Source organism: Cervus canadensis, chromosome 13, assembly GCF_019320065.1.
Source record: "Cervus canadensis isolate Bull #8, Minnesota chromosome 13, ASM1932006v1, whole genome shotgun sequence".
NCBI lineage: Eukaryota > Metazoa > Chordata > Mammalia > Artiodactyla > Cervidae > Cervus > Cervus canadensis.
The window spans coordinates 30,216,085-30,240,863 of NC_057398.1; the positions used below are offsets into that span (position 1 = coordinate 30,216,085).

At 58.2% G+C, this 24,779-nt stretch overlaps 1 protein-coding gene across 8 annotated transcripts in view; it reads right to left on the reverse strand.

The window, feature by feature from the left end:
* Positions 1 to 11,227, reverse strand: part of MEGF6 (multiple EGF like domains 6) — a 99,001-nt gene extending 87,774 nt beyond the window's left edge. For all 8 annotated transcript variants that reach the window (XR_006272602.1, XR_006272597.1, XR_006272599.1 and 5 more), the window contains exons 1-3: positions 10,978 to 11,227; positions 7,096 to 7,230; positions 2,773 to 2,882 (exon numbers count right to left, since the gene is read on the reverse strand). Coding sequence is in view for 1 of the 8 variants with exons in the window: in XM_043485577.1 (XP_043341512.1) it covers positions 2,773 to 2,882; positions 7,096 to 7,230; positions 10,978 to 11,093 (361 nt within the window). In the remaining 7 variants the exon portion in view is untranslated. The remainder of the gene's footprint in view (positions 1 to 2,772; positions 2,883 to 7,095; positions 7,231 to 10,977) is intronic.
* Between the last annotated feature and the right edge of the window lie 13,552 nt (positions 11,228 to 24,779).

Consider the following 24,779-nt stretch of genomic DNA (forward strand, 5'->3'; position numbering starts at 1 on the left):
TGGGGGCTCTGGCACCTGTAGGGACCCTGGGTCCCCCAACCCCGAGATGGGTGCCTGGTTCGATTCTGCACCTGCCCCAGGGCCCCCCATGAGAGCCCCAGGCGTGAAATGCACAAAGGACACGGGGAAGGGATCTGGCCCCATGAAGCTGGGAAACCAGCCCTGAGCAGCTACAGGCAGAGGGACCCCAGGTGCTCAGCTACAGCATGGGGCAGCTGAGAAAGGCCCTGGCCACCCACCTCTCCCCCTTCTTCCTCCTCCCCCTCCAACTTCCTCCTGCTCTGGCTCCAGTCACTCCACACAACAACAGTGCCCATCTGGCTGGCCTGGTCTGCCCATCCTTATACATCAGGGTCACTTCAGCATCTGCCAGCAGCAGCTGGCCTCCGCATAGACCTGAGTCCCCCACGGGCCTGAGACCCCCACAAACCTGAGATCCCCATGGGCATGTATTGTCCGTAACCCTAACCCAGTCCCCCTGAACTTTCAGTGTTCCAGATCAGCTGAGCATAAACCAAATGAATGGATGGATGAAAAAAATGAATGAGTGTACCAATGAGCTGGTGCTGGGGGCAGGATCCCAGCTCTATCCCTCCTCCTTCATGTGCTGGCCACCCAGACACTGGGGGGACAAGTGAGTGTCCCAAGAGGTCAGATCACAGTGCTCTTCCCAGATAACTAAAGCAAACAGATACGAGCCAGGTATATAAATAAATAAATCCCACCCTAAAACTGAATTTCTAAAAACCAACCAGGAAAGCGAGAGCCTCAAGTTCAAGATACACGTGGGGACCTTGTCCTGTGTCTTCTGGCTGACGTGACAACCTGGACCTCCCGGGCCTGACCCAGCCACCAAGATGCATCCCACCACCCCACCACCCCAGCCCTGCCCCCAACCAGGCTGCCCTGGGAGGGTCCCCGCTGAGACCCCTCCCTGCACTGAGAAGTCCCAAAGGTGGGCCCCTTAGTCCTGGGCTGGTTCAGCAATCCCTGATCCCCAAGTGGTGTGACTGCATCCTCCTCTTGCCAGCCAGTCAGCCAGGGCAGGGCCACCTCGAGCATCCTGGCTGCGGGCACAGGCAGAACCACAGGCCAGGCCCCCCAGGCTGGAGCTGAGACTAGCAGCTCCTGGTGCTGTGGACCCAACCCAATGCTGGCCCCCCGTTCCTGAACGGCCAGCACTGGACCGTCTCTGCAGTGGGCCTCCAGGGGTCTGGACGGCCCTTGGGCCCTCCCACTCCCCTCACCCAGTCCTGGGATGGTCACTCCAAGACACAGGTGACACTGAGGGTCACTGGGCTCCAGATAAGGGGTGCACAGTGGATGACAATTGTGGGACACTGCTGTGCAAGCCTTCACCTGCCCCTTCCCCTGCCCTACCCTGCCCAGAAGTCTCCACCCCAGGCCAGCCACGCGGGTATGCACCCACGTCCCTCCCCATAAACCCAGGGGATGCAGACCGAGACCCCACTTCCTCTTCCACATAGGTCACCATTGTGATCAGACAGCCACGAGAGGAGGGCTGTCAGAGCTGGACGCTCCCCACACTCCAAGGACCGCTGGCCAGCACCACCTGCCCCCTGCCATCCCCCCAAGGCGCATCTGGTCCTCTCCCCCTGCCCCTTCCTGGAGAGAATTACTCATTTCCTCTCCTGGACAAACATCACCACATCCTCTACTTTCCCCCTTTCCTGCTGGAGTCCACAGAGCGCGTCTGTGGCCCCTGTTTATGGACACCCCCCCAGGGGCCAGAGGACAGGCGGGGACACGACCCCGGAAGTCTGGTTTCCACCCCAGTCACAGAGCAGCCCACCTGAGGTTAAACCCCACGCCACGGGGAGCCACGAACCTGCCACCCTCCACGGTGCAGCCCAACCTCACCCTGTCTGGATGCCCCGGAGCTGTTTCAGGGGCTGCCCAACCTGTGGGCCAAGCTCTCAGGAGGACGGCTGCCTCCCCCCACCCTGCCAGCTTCACCGACGGGCTCACCTATGCCCACACCCACAGACCAGGAACCCTCCCCCAACACCCCCGGCAGCTGGACTCCAGCCCCACCTGTTCCGTTTACAAAGCAGAGGTTCACAGCCGCCCACTAGGATCAGAACCCGATTCCTGCCCCACCTCTGGGACCCTCAGTGGGGTCCCGTGGGGGGTTGTAGGCTGCCTGTGGTCCTGTGCAGACACCCAGGGGCTGCCCCTCCCCCCACATCCATCAGGACCCTTCTTTCTGAGGGAAGCAAGATTGACATTCTATCCAGCAGAGAGGAGACTGAGGCCCAGGGTGCCCACGAGGTGGCAGGGGGACAGCACGGAGCTCCTCGCCCAGGCCCTGGGCAGAGCAGCAGAGGGATCCGGAGAGCAGGGCGTGCCCACGGGCAGGTGGGCAAGGGGTTCACACTCTATAACACCAACCCCAAGCCAAGCTCAGGGGTGTCTGAGCCCACTGACACCCAGACGTGGCCCTGGGGCCACCCTTGGCCCCCTCCCTGGTGCTGCGCAGATGGCTCCCTGCCCTCCAGCTTTGCACCTCCACGAGCCCCAACTCTCTCCCTCTGCAGCTCCTGCAGCATCGGGCCGGAGAAGCATCACTGGTCCTCCCCTTCCGTCAGTTCGTGTGAGCAGTCTCTGGGGAGCAGAGTGGCTGAGCCAGTGGCTCTGAAGTCTCCCCCGCAGCCGTGAGATGCTCCATCGTGTGTGGCAGCAGGACCAACCCCCGGGAGACTGACTGAGGACGTAGCCTCCATGGGGGGAGTGGGGGTGGGGGGCACTCACGGGAGAGGCAGCCCTGGCTCCCTGGCTGCTGGCTCCACCCCGGGCAGCACCGGAACACCGTCTGGGCCTCAGTGGAGTACACCTGCCTGTAGCCCGTGTAGTAGATGGTTCTAGAAGAGAAGGGAGAGGGGAGCGTTACTGCCAAGGGACCGGGCTCCAGGCATTTCTACCCAGTGCTTCTGGCTCCGCCACACCTCATCTCCCCAACTCCCCCACTGTCCCCGGTTCACAGCCAAGCAGGTCAGAGCACTGAGGTGGGCAGAAGGTCTGCATTCCTGCGGCTGTGCCACATAAATGAGGGGCACTGGGTGGGCACAGCCATCCTGGAACCAGCGACATACCACCCCTTCCCCCTCACCCCCATGGTGGTCCCAGCTCTGAATGACCTTGGGACGGGCATTGTGCCCCTCACGTGGCTCTCATCACCAGGCCAGTCTGTGAGGGTCTGAGGGTCAGACTCAGTGCCCAGCCTAGGAGCAAGAGTGGCCCCTGGGATGACCAAGTGGGCCAAGGTGCCCAGTGCTGGCAAGCTGTGCCCCAGGCTCCCAGCCGACCAGTGCACCAAGGAGCTGGGCAGCGGGCTAGTCCTGGGGTGTCCCCGGGGACGGGCCCCTTCCCCACTAAGGGCTGAGCTGGGGAGGCAGGCCGATGAGGGTCAAGCATCTGTGGGCAGCAGCCGGACCCGAGTGTGCTCAGCACACAGCACTGAGGTCAGAAGGGACAGATGGGAGGGCTTCCTGGAGGAGGGTGCTCTAGAGGCCGGGGTTCCCTGGGTCCAAGGCTGGTTCCTGCTCCAGTGGGACTGCTACGGCCTCACAAAGGCTGAGCAGAGAGGGGCAGAGTCCTCCTTCCAGGAGTTGGAAGCAGGCAGCCGATCCAGCCAGCCTGGGGCCTGGCACAGCGAGTGGCCACAGGAAGGTGGTGCCCACGTCAGAGAGAGGCCAGCCTCACCCAAGGGGTAAGGGCCTCCCGTCTGTCCCTACCCCAGATCCACAGGCTGCCCCCTCCACCTGTGCCTCCAGGTCCCTGGAAGCCCAGCCACTCAGGGCCACCCTCTGCCAGTCCAGCCCAACCTCTGCCCTGTATCGTCAGCCCCTACGGCAGGCAGGCTTGGGGGAGTAGTCCAAGAGGGTCTGCCTCCCCCAGGCTAGGACTCCCCTGAAACCATGAGCCTGGAGCAGAAGCTGGAGAGCGGGGTGGGGGGTGCCCTGGTCCTACTCAGCCCATCAGACTGTCCCCCATCCCCAGCGCTCCTCCTTCCAGCTGCACCCCAACTCCTGCATCCCATCTGGAGACTTCTGTGTTTGCTGCTCAAGAGAGTGGGCTTTAACAACCTAAGCAAGGATCTGCTGCACCCCACCCACCTTCCCGGGGAGCCACCCCAACTCCCCGCTTCAGCCCCCAGCCCAGACGACAGAGTGGAGTAGCAGGAGAGCAAAGGACAACCCCAAGCCCACCCTGCGTGAGCGACCTCCAGACACAGCACCCCACCCCGCTGCCGTCTGCAGGACTGCTGCCCGGGGCCTGGCCTGGGTGGGTCAAGGGCCCTTGGGGCATCTGGAGGCGTGGGGGCTTGGGCTGCCATCTCCAGGTCAGGGAAACAACACCCCCTGCACTGCCTGGCTTGCTCTTCTCAGCCCTCGGGAGCGGTGGGAAGCTCCTGGTCACCAAGGGGACCTGGACCCCTCAAACCAACGAGGGCCGCTTCCCGGAAGCGTGAGCACGTGCACATGACTGTGTACACACATCTCAGGGGAGTCTGCAAAACGCCACTTTGGCAGGACATGAAACCACTTGCCTGGAGAGAGGCCTACCACGGCGCGGACAATGTCTGGCAAAGCAGACAGACCCTTCCGCCGTAAATATTTACCAGCTCCCTGGGCTACGTGCTGCTCCTCCCAGTGACCGGGCTGGTCAGCCACCCTCCCCGATGGCCCCTAAGGCTAGTGACCCTTGGAAACAGCGGGTCAGACTGCAGCCCCTGCTGCAGCTCACATGGGACACCTCGCATGGGACAGTCACATGGGCCCCAGCCATGGCCAGGAGCCAGTTTTTGCAAGGCCAGGGTGGATGGGGGACAAGGCTACCAGGCTGATATCCACTCCTCACCTTGTGTGGTCCCCGAGAAGCCCAGGCTCCAGTGCAGCTGGGCAGGGGAGGGGCCCGGTGGGGGCCCACGTGTGAGCTCCATGCTCGAGCATCCTCTCCCTCCTCACCTGTTCCTTCGTGCCCCTGGGGGGGGGCGCACAGCCCAAGCTCCCCCACCCTGGGGCAGCCTGTGTTGGGTTTGTTGGGGAAATGCTCACTGGGGGGACACGAGCAAGACCCCTCGTCCAGCCTCTCAGGTGTCATCAGAGCCTCGCCTGCTCTGGGCCAGGACGCAGACCCGTGCCACCCCACCCAGCCCTGCCAAGGCCATGCACCCACCAGCCCAGGAATCAGACACAGCCGTCACTGTGGCTGCAGGAGAAATGGTGGCCACCACAAAGCTGTAACATGTGTGGCCTGGCCCGTGGCTGGTCACGTAAGAGTGGACCAAGGAGGGCTGGACGCTGGTCCAGCGAAGGGGAGGGAGGGCTGGGAGCTCAACACGGGCCACAGCCTCCACGGCCACGGGAGGGCCAGCTGGACGATGCATTTGGGAAACCTTCCACAGCTGGCCTGGAGGCCTCGGCCACGAGCATCGTGGGAGGGAACAAGACACATTAACAAGGCCGGGAGCCCTCCAGAGTCAAAATGAGGCTGGGACTCCCGTATACCCTCTGCACTGACCCCAGGAAACCCTGCAAGCCACTGACTGCTGTGGGCACCGAGGTGGGAGGCGACCACGCTCACCTGGAGTGAGACAGCCCAACAGAGGAAGCTGCACCCTGGCTTCAGCCCAGAGCCAGACAGACGGGACAGCAGCCGCCAGAGCCAAGGGCCCACACTTCTCCCTCAGAACCTGGAGGTGGCCCTGCTGGGTTTCAGGGGGTAGGGTCCCAGACACCGGGCTGGGCAGTGCCAGGAAAGGATCCAGAGCCCCTCCTGAGCCTTCCCAGGAAACCGGGACCCAGAACATGGACCCCCAACATGGGCTGCACACGGCCAGGCAGCTCGGCCCCCCAGCAGACGGACGTTCCCCAGCAGTGCCCAGGCACTCCTCCAGGAAGCTGAGGCACCAGTCACCTTGAAAACCCTGCACCCGCCCTGCCCAGGCCAGCCCGGAGAAATGTCCAGTCACAGGAGCCTCCCCAGCATGGCCACCCACCCACCCTCCAGCCCAGGGACCACAGGGCTTCTGGCTGCTTCCAAAATAGCGCTCTTTCCCTGCAAGCTGTGGGGGGTGGGGGGGTGCAGCTGATGTGACCTCATTCCTGTTTTACAAACACACCTACACCCACACACACGTGGGGCCAGGACAGACTAAGAGATGCACGTCTCTGGGGAAACAACAGGCTAACTTCCCCTTGGCTGGCAGGGCCCAGCCTCGGCCCTCCTGACCCCAGGGCGGGACCGTCATGATAGAGCGGCTGTCCTTGCCTCCACCTGCCCCGTCCTCTCAGCTCAGCTTCCACAGCTCACCCTCTCCAGATGCTGTGAGGGCCCTGGGAGGGAGACGAACCACCCCCAGCTGAGAACCACAGTGAAAACTGCACAGCACAGATGTGATAGGACAGCAAACATTTAAAACAAAGGTCACGCCCCTGCTTCCCGGGGCAGACCCAGCAGGTGCACGTCCTGAAGACCTAGCCCAAGACCTAGCCGAGAGGCTGGATGGCACACCTCCTCGGAGGAGGGAGGGACGGAAGGCCCTCCTCACCCCGCCCCACCCAGCTCTGCAATCAGGCAGATTCCAGAACCTGCCAAAGAGGAGAGGTAGGCAAAGGCACTCCCTCTGCTTGATTTGGAAATAAAATCTTGAGTAATAGAGGTTTCACACGGGCTCGGGGGCAGGCAGCAGCCGCTTGCAGGCGGGACCTCGGCAGGCTGAGCGCCCCGCTTTCACCCTTCTGCATGGATGGCCAGCACCTCTCCCTGCAGGGTCCCTCCTCCCCCTCACAGGCCCACTCACCACGGGGTCGCCCACACCCACCAGGCCCCAGGTGGCCGCTAAGCAGGGGTGTACAGTCTGGGAATAGCCTCCTTGGTGGCCACACACCAAGGGCAGTGTCAGGGGCCTTGACTTCAGATGTGAGGCACTGGTGGGGTGGGGGGGGCCCTGTGCCCTGGGACCAGGACAACCCCTCCCTGGCCACACTGCCCCCTCCCTGCACTCCATGCTGCTCTGGGGGTGAGCCAAACCCTGACCCCCACATGGGGCCTCGGGACCCCTGCACGTACCTGCGCTCGTGGCTGACACACCAGGCCTGCCGCCCGCAACCCGGCCTCCACACGGGCACTGTGCGGCTGAAGGCCCGCACGCAGGGCTGGCGGCGGCCCACCAGGGTCAGCTCCTGCTCCGCACACACGTGGGGCCTGGGACAGAGACAGACGGTCAGCACCCCCATCACCAACTCTAACCTCCCTGCAAGCTCGCTCTCAGGGATCCAGCTGTCCAGACCTGAGGCCAGGCCCCAGGTGAGAGCACCCAGCCCAGTGCCCACCCCAGGCCTGCACAGGCCCAGACTCGAGGGCATGGAACATTCAGGAAAAAAAGGATGCACAGGGCTGCCTCTGAGCCTCCCCCTCAAACCTCAGCCACATGGGCAGCTGCTGACCAGCGGGATGACCACAACGAGGCGGCACGGCAGTCCTTCAGGCACATCTACTCTGGTCACTCTCCCGTCCACTGCCCCCTGTCCCTGCCCTCCGAGGCCCCTGCGTTCGTGACCCTGGTTCCCGAGGCCGGCAGGCAGGCCGCCTGGCTACTGCATGCTGAAAACCATTCAAGGGAGGAGGGGCGAGCCTGGAACGACTTTCTCCTCTGGGAAGTTTCCCGCACCTCAGAAGCACAAGCAGAGCTGGCTTTTCCATTTGGAAAGAGGGAGGAAGTGGGGTGGGGGAGGGAGGGCGGAGGGGGAAACAAAGAAGCAGGTGGGAGGAGGCATAGAAAAGACTCCTGACGTTGGGGAGCAGGGCAGGCAGGAGTCTATGATCGGGCCCCTCTGCTCCTGAAATGAACCCACTGCCCATCTGGGGGAAGGGAGGTGCTTCCTCAACAGCGAAGTGAGCAGAGCTTGGTAGCGGGCGGTGCTCATCCCAGCGTGGGCCATCTGCTCCCTAGGACAGAGCGGGGCTCCTGGAGCTGCAGGTGACGGTGGGCGTGAGATACATCCCCCTGGGGTGGGCAGTTCCTGGACCCCAAGGCGCCAGCGTGAAGAGGTGAGGATGAAACCGGGACCTGAGGCCAGGGAGCCAACCGTGCACACGCAGCTGGGGAATCCTGACTGCACACACCCCCGGGTTTAGGAGGGGGCTGGGTTGCTGAGATGTCTCTCTGTCCTGTCTGTTTTAACAGGCTCCATTTTTAGTGGCCTCCTGGCTTGGGTGCAGTATGCAGGAGGGCACGCTCGGCGCTCTGAGGTTGGACGAGCCCAGATCCAGCGTCCCATGGACGCTGTGACCCAGGCAGACCACCCTCAGACACCCAGGTCCTCCCACCAGAAAAATGGACAAAAGATCGCAATGCCAAGCTCATGCCCAGCACCAAACACACAGCCTGGCCTGGCATGGGGCAGCTAGTGCCCCTTTCCTGCCCTTTCCCTCCACCCAGCACGGCCTCTGCCCCCAGGAAAGGCAGACAGGCAGGGCCCAGTGACTGGGAGCTGCTCACAGGCCACTGAAAGTACAGTTCAGCTTTCAAGCTCCCTGACCAGTGAGCAGGGGCCTTCGAATGGCCGGAGGAAGCCTCAGCGAATGGGGGCCATGCAGTGCTCAGGGCCAGTGGGTTCAGGAATCACTTGTAAGCGGGGACTTGAGCTTGGAGGGCCTGTCCCTCTCCAGGTGGGAGGGGTCAGTCTAATGAGCTGATTCTGGAATACTGGACATTTTCCTAGCACAGCTGTCCGGAGGACTCCAGCCCCAGGGAAGCAGGGTTGTGAGAAGATGCCTCCTCTGAGCTTTGCAGCCACGGGCTGAGGTAGGTCAGAGTTCCCCGTGCCCAGACACTGCTCCCACAGCCCTGTCTTGACCAGCCCAGCACACTGTCAGCAGTCAGCCCAGGCCCTGGGGAGAAAGACCAGCATCTTTCCGCAGCAGAAGAGGCTCACTTCGGAGATGTAAGTAAATAAATAAGTGTTGGCTGGTTTGGAATCTGGACCCGTCGGCCAGCAAGAGCCAAAGGATCAGCCACATCACCCCTGCAGGTCCCCAGGGTCCTGGAGACACCAGTCAGTGGGAGCCCCCCTCAGAGTATCCTCCCGCCTCACCTTCCCACAGGCCCACCAGGGGGGTGTTGAGCCAGCCAGGGAGGGTGGAGCTGCCCGTGAAGGGAAGTGACACAGGTGCTAGGACCTTCTGGGGCCCTCACTGCTCTACAGGCCCCCCTTTTGGGGTGCAGGCAGCAAGGAGCCAATCCTGGGGCCTCCAAGAGCCCACTGGCTCCTGCCTCCTTTCTGGGCAGAATGAGCTGCAGGATGGGCCCGTTCACAAGGTTTCTCAGAAGTCTAGCAAAAGAGCACCCCACTCATTCAGCCAGCCAGCACGCCCACTGCGACCCCACCGAGCGTCTGGGAAGGTGGCAGGTGCTTACAGCCACGACCAGGAAGGTCTGCTCCCAGGCAGCAAGGAACTCAGCATGACAGGGGGCATCTGAGAGTGGAGTGGCTGCGCCCCAGGACACAGGCCCCTGAGGACAGCCACCCCACACACACTGGTGGGAGGCTCCCCAGGAGGAGGACTGGTGGGTGGGGCCTTGAAGGGTCTGCAGAGCAGAGGTGAGGGGAGGTGAGGGGCGGAGGTGAGGGGAGGTGAGGGGCGGGGAGGAGGCTTTGGGAAAAGTGGGCCGGAGGAAGTCTGAACTCCCCTGCAGTCCCCTGCCCGCTGGGAGAAAGCCCTCCCCAGCCTGGGTGAGCCCTGGCTGAATGGGCACACCTCAAAGGACAGGCTCACTCCCCGGGGCCAGGGAAGGGCGACCTGCGGTCCCCACCAGCCCACTGGGGCAGAAGGCCCTCTTAAGAGCAGAGTCCTCTGTGTTCAGCATCCACCCTGACCAGCATCCAGGGATTCTGGGGAGCCTGGGCCAACCACGTGAAGAGCAGGTAGGCTGAGCGGCGGAATGGCCCCGTGTTCATCCCTTCTGAAGCCACCACTTCCCCTGGACAAACTAAACTCCCTGGGGTCACAGCAAAGAGCGATGTCGGGGGAGAAGTCACGTGGAGAGTTGGGGCTCAGGCCCCAGACCTGCTCCTTTAAAAGGCCACAGAGAAATCTTCTTTCTTGGAGTAAAGCAAGACCCCGGGGTCCTGGGGGCATAGACTTGCCCCCTCCCCAGCTCTGCCTGGAAGCCAGGTGCACCCAGCCCTCAGGGCAGGCAGAGCCCCGCACAGGAAGCCCCTGCCCAGGCCCCTCGCCATCCCCCTGCAGCCCCTCAGCAGCCTTTCCAAGCTCCGAGGGCCCCAGGCCCAATACCCTGCAAAGAGCGCAGGGGCGCCAGCAGGCCCTCCCCCCACCCTCCTCCTCCAGATCGGCTCACTTCGCACCAGTTTTCCTCTGAGGCCAACACAAGGATCGATTTGCTGTTTAAAAGAGACCGCTAAACGGCCCGCTGGGGAATCATCTTTCAAAATTAAATTCATCTCGGCTGGCTCCCTGACCCTCTCTTCCTGCCCATTCTGTAACTGAATTCCTTCTCCTCTCTCCCAGCCCCAAAGCCCGCGTATTTAACACAGAAACCAAGCCCAAGCGGCCCCCTGTCTGGGCACAGGACCCCGGCCCCAGGAGACAGGCTCTGGAAGGAAGTGGGCACGGGCTGCTTCCTCTTAGCCTTCTCCAAGCTGCCCGGCCAGACCTGCCCAGACTCCCTCACCTCGCGGGGCGCCGATTCCTCCCAACGTGCAAACTCGCAGTCAGAGTTCAGGCAGACGAGGAAGGGGAAAGGGAGAGGCCGGGTGGCCCCACCACGGAGGCTCCCCCAGACCCAACCCCCGACCCTTGTCTCTTAACCTCCCCCTCCCCAGTTAAGGCAAAGAGCCCATGGTTCTTAAGGGCCCCGGGGGAAAGCTGCCGAAGACTCGGGGTCTCTGGACATCCCGCCAGCCTCCCGCGCCCGCTCAGGCTACTCACATGCCCGGTTGCAGGCGGAGCGGGACGCCGGCGCCCGAGGACACTGCAGGGAGCAGCAGCACCAGGGCCAGGGCCACCGCGCGCCCCGCCGCCCCCGCCTCCGGAAGGAAAGGCATCGTGCCCGCGGCGCCGCGCCGGGTCCCTCCTACGGTCCCGCGCTCACAGGCGGCCCAGGCGGGCGCTCGGAGCCGCCTCCTCCACGTGCAGCATGACCCGGGGAACTCGGCGGGCGCAGCCACAGGTGCCGCGCCCGGTCCCGCCGAGCGCGAGATCGCCGCAGGTGGGCAGGGCCCTGGTTTCGAGCCCGCGCCGGAGGACAACGCGGAGTCCTGTGCGCCGGAATGCGTCCAGCCAGACACCCGCCCCGGCGCGGGGAGCCCAGTGCATGCCGAGCCCTGCAAGGGAGAGGCCCACCTCCGCCACGCCCCCTGCTCCGACCCCAGCCCCGACTCCACCCACCGCCGGGACAGACCCGATCCCTCCTACCCCGGCCTCGCCCCGCCCCCGGCACGCCCCCGGGCCCGGACCCCGGCCCACAGCCCGTCCCCGCCCAGACGCTCCGCCCCCTGGCCCGCAGCCCCGCCCACAACCCGCCTAGGTCCTCGCCCCCAGCCCCTGCTGCCCACTTGAGCTTCCCACTCCTCTCCGGCTCAAAGTCCCAGGTTCCGTGCGATTCGGGAGACCAAGGGCCGGAGCACCAGAGATCTCGCCCCTCACCCCCTGGGAAGGCAGTCCTCCAGGACACCGGACCCCAGCCCCTGTTATCCTCGAGGCGGGGGGTATGTCTCTGTCGGGCCAGTCCCATTGCCACCCTCCTGCACAAATGGGGAGACTAAGGTCAGAGCGCAAGCAGCACCCCCTAAGTCGCCCCTAATAAACTGCAGATCCTGGAACTGGACAGGGCGAGCTGTCTCTGGGACCTTCACTATACCTGTGCATCTAAGAAAACCACTGGATTACGGACAGTAGAGAGAAGTCCGGCCAGTCCAGTGGCCCCTTAGGGTGTCTGGGTCAACACGCCCAGACGGTGGTTTATCTCCTTCTGGACACTGGACGCCCAAGGTCAAGATGCTGACTCTCTGGGTTCCTGGGGAGGCCTTCTTCCTGGCCTACAGAGACTGCTTCCTGGTGTGAGCTTGCCTGGGGGGCAAAGGGGTGAGAGAGACAGCAGCTTTGGTGTCTGCTTCTTAGAAGAAGCCAGACACTTGGGGCCAGGGCCCCACCCCATAACCTCATTTAACTTTAGTCACCCTCCTTGGGCTTCCCTGGTGGCTCAGCTGATAAAGAATCCTCCTGCAATGCGGGAGACCTGGGTTCCATCCCTGGGTTGGGAAGAACACCTAGAGAAGGGAAAGGCTACCCACTCTAGTATTCTGGCCTGGAGAGTTCCATGGACTGTATTGTCAATGGGGTCTCAAAGTCAGACACGACTGAGGAACTTTCACTTTCACCTCTTTAAAGGCCGGTCTCCATATACAGTCACATTGAGGAGTAGGGCTTCAACCTATGGATAAGCAGAGACATTACTTTGCCTAGAGAGGTCCATGTAGTCAAAGCTATGGTTTTTCCAGTAGTCATGTATCAATGTGAAAGCTGGACCATAAAGAGGGAAGAGTGCTGAAAAATTGATGCTTTTGAACTGTGGTGTTAGAGAAGACTCTTGAGAATCCTTTGGACTGCAAGGAGATCAAACCAGTCAATCAATCATAAAGAAAATCAACCCTGAATATTCATTGGAAGGACTGATGCTGAGGCTGAAACTCCAATACTTTGGCCCCCTGATGGGAAGAGCTGACTCATTGGCAAAGACCCTGATGCAGGGAAAGATTGAGGGCAGGAGAAGGGGATGACAAAGGATGAGATGGTTGGATGGCATCACCAACTCAATGGACATTAGTTTGAGCAAGCTCCAGGAGATAGTGAAGGACAGAGAAGCCTGGCATGCTACAGTCCATGGGGTCAGAAAGAGTTGGACACAACTGAGCGACTGAACAAAAAAACAGTTCAGTCCACAGCAGGGTGATTTCACCATCCTCTGAGACCCCAAACACAAGTCAGTGCCCCTAGCCAGTGATGCCCCAGACATGGTCCCATGTGCCCTCTGCTCAACCTCACCCCCACCCCCACTGGCATCCCAGTGGCAGGACTGGTCCACCCCAGGGCCCATGCTCCTTCTGGGCTCCCTGACACCTGGTATCTTGAGAGCCTGCCCTAAGACAGCCCTCAAGTTCCCGAGTGAATGTGAGGCCCTGCCTGGGGCCCTCCCCATCAGAGAGTTCCTGGTGGTCCACCTGCTGTCCACCTTCAAAGGCCTGGCCCCCCTCCCCTCCAGAGCTGCACTTGGCACGAAACAGCTGGATAAGTGTGTGCTGAGTGAGTGAGCAGCTTCACGTGTTCACCATCTCCTCCAGGGACCCCATCCCAGCCCCCTCAACATGGGCTGAGGGGGCTGCATCCTTTCAGAACATTCTCCGGCTACTCAGAGGAGGGAGGAAAGAATCTGGGTGGGTTAATCTGTGGGTTAAAATGGAGGCTGCTGACAGGGAGGCTCCCCAAGTGTGATGGGCCCTAAAACAAATAAGATGGGTCCTTCTTTAAGAAAAGTTTTGGGACTTCCCTGGTGGCTCAGTGGTAAAGAATCCACCTGTCAATGCAGGAGACACAGGTTCGATCCCTGGTCTGAGAAGATCTCACATACCATGGAGCAACCAAGCCCATGTGCCACGACTGTTGAGCCTGTGCTCTTGAGCCCACGCACTGCAACTACTGAAGCCTGTGTGCCTAGAGCCCGAGCTCTGCAACAAGAGAAGCCACTGCAATGAGAAGCCCAGGCACTGCAACTAGAGAGTAGACTCCACTCGTTGCAACTAGAGAAAAAATCCACGCAGCAACGAAGACCCAGTGCAGCCCAAGAGTAAAATGAATATGTAAAATATTCATGATAAAAATAAAAAATAATGATAAAATAAGAAAAGTTATGTGAAAATAAATTATTTTGCTAATTTGATGAAAATACATGACCTATGCTCACATCCCAGCCCCCTTCCTGCCCTTAACTTGGAAGGGCCCCTGAAGCATAAATGTTTGGGGATCATTATAATCCACGTCTACTCACCCCACTGTCGCTGGCACCAAGTTCAGTTGCCAGGCAGGAGGGGAAGGGGACAACAGAGGATGAGATGGTTGAATGGCATCACTGACTCGATGGACATGAGTTTGAGCAAGCTCTAGGAGTCGGTGATGGACAGGAAAGCCTGGCGTGCTGCAGTCCATGGGGTCACAAAGAGTTGGACACAACTGAGCAACAGAACTGAACTGAATCAAATAGTACATATGTGTTCGTTGTTACTGTTTAGTTGCTAAGTCATGTTAGACTCTTGTGCCTCATGGACTATAGCCCGCCAGGCTCCACTGTCCATGGGATTCTCCAGACAAGAATACTGGAGTGGGTTGCCATTTCCTTCTCCAGGGGATCTTCCTGACCCAGGAATCAAACTCGTGTCTCTTGCATTGGTAGGCAGAGTCTTTACCACTGTAGCCCACATATGTGTTTAGTACACTTTTGTAAATGGATTTAACTCAAACAACTTTTTTAGTAATCCATCTAAACAGAATGCAATACGTATTCCCTAAGAATTTTCCATCTTTGTCCATTTTCATGATAAAGTGACAGTTTATGGGACATCGCAAACATTTTCCTGGTCTGTAGTTTTAGTCTTGAGGTGGTTGGTGATGCCTCCAGACAATGTAAGTTTCTGAGTGTGTGTCCTCAAGCCTACAGCCTGCCCTGCTATATCCCTGGTGCCTAGAAATGGGCGCTGAGTTGGGGAAGATCAGGAATACAGTTTTCTTTCTTTATGTCACCTTGGCATACAAGGATTTCTTATCTCTCCTTGCTATTCTCTGGAATTCTGCGTTCAGTTGAGTATATCTCTCCCTTTCTCCTTTGTCTTTCATATCCCTTATTTTCTCAGCTGTTTGTAAGGCCTCCTCAGACAACCACTTTGCCTTCTTGCATTTCTTTTTCTTGGGGGTGGTTTTAGTCACCACCTCCTGTACAATGGTATGAACCTCCGTCCATAGTTCTTCAGGCACTCAGCCTATCAGATCTAATCCCTTGAATCTATTTATCATCTCCACTGTATAAGCATAAGGGATTTGATTTATGTCATACCTGAATGGTCTAGTGGTTTTCCGTACTTTCTTCAATTTAAGCCTGAATTTTGCAATAAGGAGCTCATGATCTGAGTCACAATCAGCTCCTGGTCTTGTTTATGCTGACTGTATAGAGCTTCTCCATCTTTGGCTACAAGCATGTAATCAGTTTGATTTCGTTAGTGGTCAACTGGTGATGGCCACATGTAGAGTGGTCTCTTGTGTTGTCCAAAGAGGATGTTTGCTGACCCTCTGTTGACCAGCCTGTTCTCTTGACAAAATTCTGTTAGCCCTTGCCCTGCTTCATTTTGTACTCCAAGGCAAAATTTGTCTGTTATTCCATGTATCTCTTGACTTCCTATTTTTGCATTCCAGTCCCCTGTGATGAAAAGGACATCTTTTTTTGGTGTTAGTTCTAGAAGGTCATGTAGGTATTCATAGAACCAATCAACTTCTTTGGCATTAGTGATTGGGGCATAGACTTGGAGGCGATCTTGGTTTGCCTTGGAAACAAACCAAGATCATTCTGTCATTTTTGAGGTTGCACCCAAGTACTGCCTTTCAGACTCTCTTGTTGATTATGAGGGCTACTCCACTTCTGAAGGATTCTTGCCCACAGTGGTAGATATAATGGTCATCTGAATTAAATTCACCCATTCTCGTTCATGTTGGTTCACTGATTCCCAAGATGTCAATGTTCACTCTTGCCATCTCCAGCTTGACCACTCCAATTTACCTTGATTCATGGACCTAACATTCCAGTTCCTGTGCAATATTGTCCTTTACAGCACTGGACTTTACTTTCACCACCAGACACACCCACAACTGAGCATCGTTTCTGCCTTGGTCCAGCCACTTCATTCTTTCTGGAGCTATTAGTAATTGTGCTCCAATCTTCCCCAGCGGTATACTGGACACCTTCCAAAGCGGGAGGTTCATCTTCTAGTGTCATACCTTTTTGCCTGTCCATAGGGTTCTCACAGCAAGAATACTGGAGCAGCTTGCCATACCCTCCTGCAGTGAATACGTCCTACAGGTGGCCCTGGACAGCATGGCTCAGAGACTCACTAAGGCACACAAGCTGCTTTGCCATGACAAGGGTGTGATCCATGAAGGGACCCGCATCACCCTTATTTAAACGGCAAATTTTCACCCATCTTTCTTCTGAATAAACTTTGGAGTCCCTTATCCAGCACCTTCAAAGTTGCTTTGGACTTTTCATTAGAATTTTGTTAAATGTACTCATTAATTCCAGAAGATCTGTCATCTTCACAGCGATCCAACTCCAAGAAAGTCAAGAAGCTCAGGGGGAGATTCACTCTGACGGTGGAGGCGACGTGCATGGCCCACTAGTCCACTGAAGCTCTCCGGTCCCCACGCCTCACCCACATGGCCTCACGCGTGTGGCCCCCATTGGCTAAGGCTTCATACACTCTTTGAGCTGGAACTGGGGTGTGGGGGATGGAATTCTGCTCAGCCCAATTTCCCATCCCTGAGGCCATTAGACCAACTATAGCCAAACCTCCCAACTCCAGCCTGGGATCACTGGCTCAGTTTACAAGGTGCAGATGGGCAGCTGGTAGTCAGGATCCCGAGTGTTTGCGGGGACACAGGCCCAGAAGAAGTCCCCGAACATGAGCTTTTTATGAAGAGCACTTTTAAAAGACACTGCTTGTTGATGTTTTTGTCTCATTCTCTAATGGAAATGATAAAAATAGCCTTTGGCCCAAGGAAAATAAGGTGGGGAGGAGGAAGAGGCGTGTTCCCAGCCTGGCTGGCCCCTCACACAGCCGCCTGCTCCCCCCCCCCCCATGCCCAGAGCTGCAGCCCCTCCTCGGTTGTGCCCAGTCCCAGGGAGTTGGCAGACAGAGTCCTGCAGAGATGGCCTAGCACAGCGTCTGCGGCTCCCTGAGCTGGACTTGTTTGCAATCCAAGAGAAGAATCCAGTATTCTGTCTGAACTTTTACAGGCGCCTCTCTTTGACAAGAGAGCAAGCAAATTACTTAGTGCCAAAGGTGTTTTCAGGTTCCAGAAGAGAGGGCCTGGTATAGGCAGTGTCCACAGGGAGTTGGGCGCCTGTGATCGTGTGTGTGTATGTGTAGGGGGAAGCCCACCATTTCCTACTGGGAGGGGACCTCAAATCCATTATCACCCCTCGCTGGACCAGATGACGAGTTAAGCAGAGCATCCAAAACCCTACACCAAATGCCTCTCCAGCCAGATGGATGCTCTCAGGCTCTGCTTCCAGAATCCAGTTCTAAATCTCCTCTTTCATCCCAAAGAGAGACTGACACCAAAGAGGCCACCCACACAAACACAGTCAGGCTGTGCGATGGGGCCGGAGAAGGGCGGGTGGACCAGGATTCTGGAGCAGACGCCAGGGTCAGGGCCCCTCTACTGTGCAGCCCTGGGTGAGGCCCAGTGCCTCTCTGTGCCTCCATCCACAGAGAGTGGATGGGCCAGGAACACAGAGTATTGGCCCGGAATCCGGTTCCTGCTCGGCCACTGATCTGATGGCCTATTGGCTGGCCAGCAAGTTGACTACTGCTCAATGGACAGACAGGCTTGGCCCGCCCACTTCACCCTTCCCTCTCTTTACCTGGGGTGAGGAAAGGGGCATCAAGAAGGGGGTTACAGACCCCTGCCAACCTTGAGAGCAGAAAACCACCCACTCACGCACCAATGCCAGACTGAGCTGTATCCCCTGAAAAGTCATCTTTCTAAGCCCTGGCCCCCAGGACCAGCAAATGTGACCAGACATGAGAAAAGGGTCTCTGTAGATATAAGTTAAGGATGTCAGAAAGAAATTGCCCTGGACTTACCCTCAGCCCAACGACAGGTGTCCTTGTAAGAGAAAGAGGGAACTTCCCTGGTGGTCCAGTGGAAAAACTCTGCACTTCCAAGGCAGGGGGCACAGGTTCGACCCCAGGTCAGGGAACCAAGATTCCACACACCACACAGCCAGAAATAAATACATAACAAATAAATAGAAGTCCAATCTGAGGTTCCTTAAGGAAACTTCCAGAAAGAAGATACTTAGAAAGAAGGAGGAGACCTGAGACCCAGGGAGACCCAGGGCAGGCGTCGTGGCCACATGCAGGCAGGGTGGGAGGGGCACACTCACAAGCCCAGGGACGCAGGAGACTGCAGCCACCACCAGAAGCTGGGAGAGGAGCACAGAGAAGACGCTCCCTGCAGCCTCCAGAGGGGCCAGCCTGGCCGCTCCTCCGTCTCAGGCTCCAGCCTCCAGACCGTGAGAGAGCAGCTTGCTCTCATTTTGACACCCAGACTTTGCATTTCTCAGGAAGAGTCAATATGTGTTCCCCTTCCTGTCACCCCTCGACTGCCATGCTGACCAGTACCAGGGCAGACGCCCCAGTCCCAGGCAATGGCCTTTCCAAGACCTCCTGGCCCCCAACCCTATCCTGGTATCACCCAGTGACCCTCCTGAACCCACTCGCCTGAGGGCAGCACACCAGTGTGGCCAGACCTTCCCCGGGTTCCATCTTCACACCTCAGCTCCCGCCAGACGGGCACAGGGCACTAGGGGCTCTGAGCATGGTGAGGTGGATAGCAGGGTGGGGGCAGAGGAAGCCCGCCCTCCCCGTCAGAGTGCAGGATGTGATGAAAGTTACCATGGAGACGACTCAGCCTTTAGACACTGCAGGAGTGCCGTGTCCGTGTCCTTCCTGTCTCCCCACATCCTGCTTGTATGCCTTAAAGTCAGGAGGTTTGGAAGCCCACCCCCTCCTTGCCCAAGGCCAGGGCTTCCCCCAACCCTGTCTGCTGGGAGGGGTGTTTCTCTGTTGAAAGAAATCTACCGAAGATCGAGAGCAGTCTCTCCAGGGCACCACACGGCAGCTCTCAGGTGGGTCTCCAGGGCCAGGGCAGCCAGCAAGCACTGTCCAGCCTCTGACCAGCCCTGAGTCCACAGCCTGGTTCCCCAGGAGGGAGAGGCCTCGCCCAGAAGGAGCTGTCTCTGGAAGGTGAGCTGGGCTCTGCCTTAACCTCTGACCCAGAGCCCCCAGAACCCCTGGAGCCCCCAGAACTCCTGGAACCCTGGCAGCACTGAGGGCCTGCCCCTGCAGTTCCCACAGGCGTGTGCCTGACCTCCCCATCAGAGGCAGAGTTCAAAGGTGAGATCCTTGGATTTGGTAAAAACAAACAAACAAACAAACAAAAACACCAAGCCACAACATCTGGAGTTAAAACAAGAATCCACACTTTCAACTGAGACTTCGAGGCCTCCGGTTCGCCTGGGGAAGAGAAGATGACCATTATCTGTTTGCTAACAGCCACCCCAGCACAGGACGCTGCTCTGAAGGCCCCGTGTGGGAGATCCTGCCACCTGCTGGTGGGAGTGGGAACAGCCTTTCAAAGGTCACAGCGCCAACCCAGGGGGACGCAGCTCGGGAGGGGCAGCCGCAGCCAGACCCAGCAGGAGTCCCCTCCCCCCACCCACGACCACTGTGCGTGTGTGGACAGCGCTGAGCACCATCCGAGCCTCCTCGCTGTTTGCACCCGTCCACCCCTCTCACAGGGAGAATTGCGTCCCCTCCCCAGTCACACTCAAGTCCTAACCGCTGCCATTCGGTATCTGGGGCTGCGTCTGGGGGTCTTTGCAGGTGTCATCAGGTTAAGATGACGTCACCTGGGCAGGCCTGAGTCCAACATGGAAGAGGAGAGAGAATTACCAGGAGAAGAAGGAGGGGGCGTCAGGGTGACCTGGCCACCAACTCAGGACCTCTGGCAGCCGCCAGGGGCTGGAAAGGGCAGTGGAGAGTTTCCCCTATGGGTTTCAGTGGGGAGCATGGCCCTGCAGACACCTGACCTTGGACTTCTGGCCTCAGACTAGACTGTTGTTGAAACCCCCCAGTCCGCAGGTAGTTTGGGATGGCGGCCCCCGGGGGCCAGCACAACTGGTGCCAGCTGTCCGACGGATGCTGTGACCAACCCAGACATCTCTCAAGTTTGTGGATGTTCAAGTTACCTGCCATACCCCTTCCACATCCACTAAAGGCTGAGACACCTGTTCAGCATCCTCACTGCCATGCCCACTACTGCCAGCATCCTGGGACCTCAGGGCCCACCCTCTGGCCGGTCCTGGCCCCTGCTCACCCATCACTGGGCACCCAATCCCAAGATCAAGACTTGTTCCCCTGCAGAGCGCTGTCTCTGTGACACCTCCGACTCCAGCACCCACTGCAATGAGAAGCCTGCGCACTTCAACTAGAGAGTAGCCCCTGCTTGCCACCACAACTGGAGAAAAGCCAAGGTAGCAGCGAAGACCAGCACAGTCAAAAATAAATAAAATTCTAAAAAATATTTAAAGCAGACATATGACCTGCCACAGACAGGCTGTTCTAGTTGGCATCAGACTCCTCCAGCCTCTGGTGTCCAGACATCAGGCCCTGCTCTCCATCCCTCCACACTGTTGGTTTCAAAACCAGCCACACACCAGGGCAGCAAGAGGCCGAAGGAAGAGGCAGACGCTCCAGACAGGCCAGGGGCAGGTTGACAAACAGGGAACTTGCTCCTGAGGTTTGTCTTGGGCACTGCAGGTCCAGTGGGTCTCTGCACCCACCTGCCAGATTGTAAAAGTTCACGCAGAGGCCTTCATGGGGCTCAGTCACATGACTGTGGTCTCACCAGCACCTCATTCTCTTAAGGCTGCTTCTGTGGACTGGCTCCCACTTCAGGGCTGGTGGGCCAGACAGATGTTCAAGGAGCTTCCTGATGAAGGAAATGCTCACATACTAAGGTCTGGGGAAGTTGTTCTGGCTGATACAGGAGATAACTTGAATCTGATGGCAACTAGAACAGCCTGTCTGTGGCAGGTCATATGTCTGCTTTAATTATTTTTTTATAACTTTACTTATTTTTGACTGTGCTGGTCTTCACTGCTACCTCAGCTTTTCTCCAGTTGCGGTAGCGAGTGGGGGCTACTCTCTAGTTGCAGTGCGCAGGCTTCTCATTGCAGTGGCTTCTCTTGTTGCAGAGCACAGGCTCTACAGAGTGTGGGCTTCAGTAGTTGTGGTTCCCAGGCTCCAGAGCACAGGCTCAATAGTCATGGTGCACGGGCTTAGTTGTTCCGCAGCACATGGGATCTTCCTGGACCAGAGATCAAACCCGAGTCCCCTGCATCAGCAGGCGGGTTCTTTATCACTGAGCCACCAGGAAATTCCTGTCTGCTTTAATTATTAAAGGGAACACTGACCAGAAGTAAAGACTACCCATGTTAAAAATGAAGATTAAACACCTCCCCTCGTGGGATACCAATGTTGGTTACTCCCTCCACAATACGACTCGCTTCCCAGGTGCCAAGGCCACACTGAAGCCCCGTGTACGTGCCGGTCTGCTTTTTGAAACCTTGAAGGAATGTCTCCCTGACTCATTTGATGTTCTCTGTTCTGACAAGGCAGAAAACTGTGCTGAAAACCCTGCTTCTCCAGAGCAGTTTCTCTGAGTGATCTGACAGGTAGTCTTCCAGGCTACAGTTTGGCTCTTTTCTGTTCCTATATTAGATAGCTCAATGATTATTTTCGTCAACACTCCGATTGCCTGGGTCCAGCTTGAGGGTCGAGAATGGTCCCACTCTCTCAATGACCTCCTCCCGGTCACCAGTTCCTATGAGATCTGCTGATGCCTTGGTCAGACCAGAACCTAGACTCAAGGTCCCCTCCATTGACCTTGCTGGGAAACTCTCCTACATGTCCTGCAGGGGGCGCCAGGAGCAAGCGCCAGGCCCTGACCGCCCTGCCTGGGGCCCCTGGTCACAGAGTAAACCTGAGGGGCAAGGACAAGGCTTGCTCACAGGCCCCAGTTTCTCTGCAGTGACGCGGCCCCAGGGCAGCATCCCGTGGGAGCTGGGACTCAGGGCGCATGCACCATGCTGACGCTCTGGACCTGGCTTCCCTGAGGATAACAGTCCATTGTCTCTGACCCCAGAGTCACCTGTCTTCCACACCATCCCTGAAATCTTGGTGGCTTAGCCTGTCAGCTCCCAATTGGGGTGCCATCCCTGACCCCTCACAGGCCTTGGTGAATATTCACTGATAGGAGCTTGTCCTCCCTTTTCCCCTCATCTTTGGCCACAGCTGCCTGGCAAACTCCAGTCCAGCTACTGGCTTCTCCCACTCCCGCCAGCTGCCGTGTGGAAGGTTCCACTGAGAACCTACCTGAGGACTCCCAGAAGGCTAGCCTGGTGGTCCCCATGCCCACCTGAAGCAGCTCCTTGCTTGCCACTGAAGAAAGCAGATGTCCCAGAATCGCTCCATGCCATCCCCCCACTGCATCCGCACCCCACCACCTGTCCACACTCCACTCTCCCTCTATCCCTGAGCAGATGGAGCCCTCCTACTCTAGGTGGACCCAAATCCCTGGGCTCTAGGTTCCACCCATCGGCCTCCTCGAGAGCTGGGTCCATTCACCGGCCTTTGTCCCCTTTCCTCAGCCCCTCTCCTGTCCTTGACTCCACCGATGCCCATGAAGCATGTGGGCCAGGGATGATCAGGTGGATCTCTCGGCACCTGTGAGCTTGTTTTGAGCCTCATGATAATCTGGGAGCCAGGTTTCATCATCTCTGCTCTCCAGACAAGGAAAGGGAGGCAGAAAGGTTAAGTACCGAGTTCAAGGTCAGCACAGCTATGTGTGAATGAGTGGTCTGGGCCCTGCGGGGCTGGCAATCCCTCAAAAATGACCAGGCCTCTTCCATCCCCACACTGATGCTGCCTGCCAGCATCACTGCTATCCCCTTTTACCTACCACCTCCCCTCCTTCAGCCTCATCCCTTAAACCATGGCCCCTTCTCATCCCTCCTTCCTCGGCTGAGTTGACCCTGATCAAGGTCGTTGTGAAGTCATGCCACCAGCGCTTGATCGTGTCTCCCTGATCGTCGTGTTTGAGAGTGCGTGAGCACATGGACTCCCGGTGAATCCTGTGGAGGACGGGTCTCCTCTGCCTGTTCTCATGGGCCACCGGCGAGGGGCAGGGATGGGGCCGGGACACAGGCCCTGCACTCCAGGGCTGTGTGTGACCTCCGCAAAGTGACAGCCTCTGGGACTGTTTTCTCCTCGGCTGAATGGGACACGCACGTGTTGGCGGAGCAAAGATGATATCTGCAGCACAAGAGGCCCCGAGCAGAGGCTCAGAGAACAGCATGAACATGCTTAACACTGAGCTGGCTCTGGGTCTGGCGGGGCCTGAGTCCCAAGTCCTCACTCACAGACTTCTCCCAACAGCCATAGGAAGCAGGAACTGTCATCGTCTCCGCTCAGTAAAAAAAGGAGACTGAGGCAGATGGGGCTTGAGGGTCCCAGTTCAGTGGACAGAAGCAGGGGAGCGGGGATTCAAGCCCCTATGAGGCCACTCACCCAGCTGCCACTGCTGAGTCCCTGTACTGAGGGGCCAGCAGGTCTCCGAAGCTCAACCGCTCAGGCTGACCCTCTGGGGCCGGATTCAGGCCCACCCTGCAGGGACCAGCAGAGCAGACTCAGCTAGAGGCTCTGGCTGCCAGAGAAAGTGGCTAATTCCCACTGGGTGTGACACAGCCCCTGGTCCCCCAGGGGCAGCAGTTTCTGTCACTACACCATCTCAGCAGGCTGGCGGGGCTAGAAGCCCTTTGCTGTCTCTGTACACTCAGCCCTCTCTGAGCCCTTGGTCTTCCCAGGAAGTGAAGTACCAAAGCTGTGAATATTTCAGCATCTGTGGCATTTTCAACCCTCCTGTTTCTGTGGATGACGATGTCCAGGTGGAGTGGTGAGGGGCTGCCGAGGAGCTGCCATGTGCACGGCTCGGTGACCCCCCCTAACCTCGAGAGATGCCCTGGGAAGGAAGGCCAGCCACCCTGGAATCCTTCACAGCCCAGAAGCGCATCTGAGTCTGCAGAGCCAGGAGGGCCATGGCTGACCAGCCGGGCTATGCCAACTATGCGGCCCCAGGCACCTGAGCGGCATTCTCCAGGCCTGTTTCTCCAACTGCAGCACGTGTACAAGAGTGGGGTTATCTCCCTGGGCTCTTATGAAATTCAAAGGATTGTGAATTTGGGGGTTATAAACCCCAAAGCGCAGTCATATGCCAAAGGCTGGTTTCTTGAAATTTCCTAATAGGGTATGCGCTTGTGCACTTGAGTACACACACACATACACACACACAAAGGATTACCTAACAAACACAAGTGAATTATACACAGGACAGACACACAGTAGGTGACTGTATGACACAGCAAAGAACTAGCAGTGAGTATAGTTAATGGCAGTGTCTCCTGGGGAGGGGGTGCTAAACCCCAATATCAGAGGATGGACACAGCAGGATTGAGGCAAGAAGCCTTTTGGGGTGGGAGGAGTAGCTGGAGGCGTGACTACAGGCAATGGAAGGACAAAGTGACCAACCAGGTCAGTATCACAGGTGCTGACATTTGGGAGCAGCTGTAAACTGTCGTGGCTGCAGCCCTTAGGTTTCCAAGACAACGGGACAAGGTGGACGGAGATGAGGTTGCCTTGGGGCCTGTAGGCGCCAAGACCAGGGAGCTGAGGTCCCCGGCAGGGACTGCGGATGCCCAGGGTACCGCTAGCCGCAGGCAAGATCACTCAGGGCAAGAACACGTCTAACAAGCGCAGAGCGGCAGCAAAGAACCCTGGTTCGGCCCT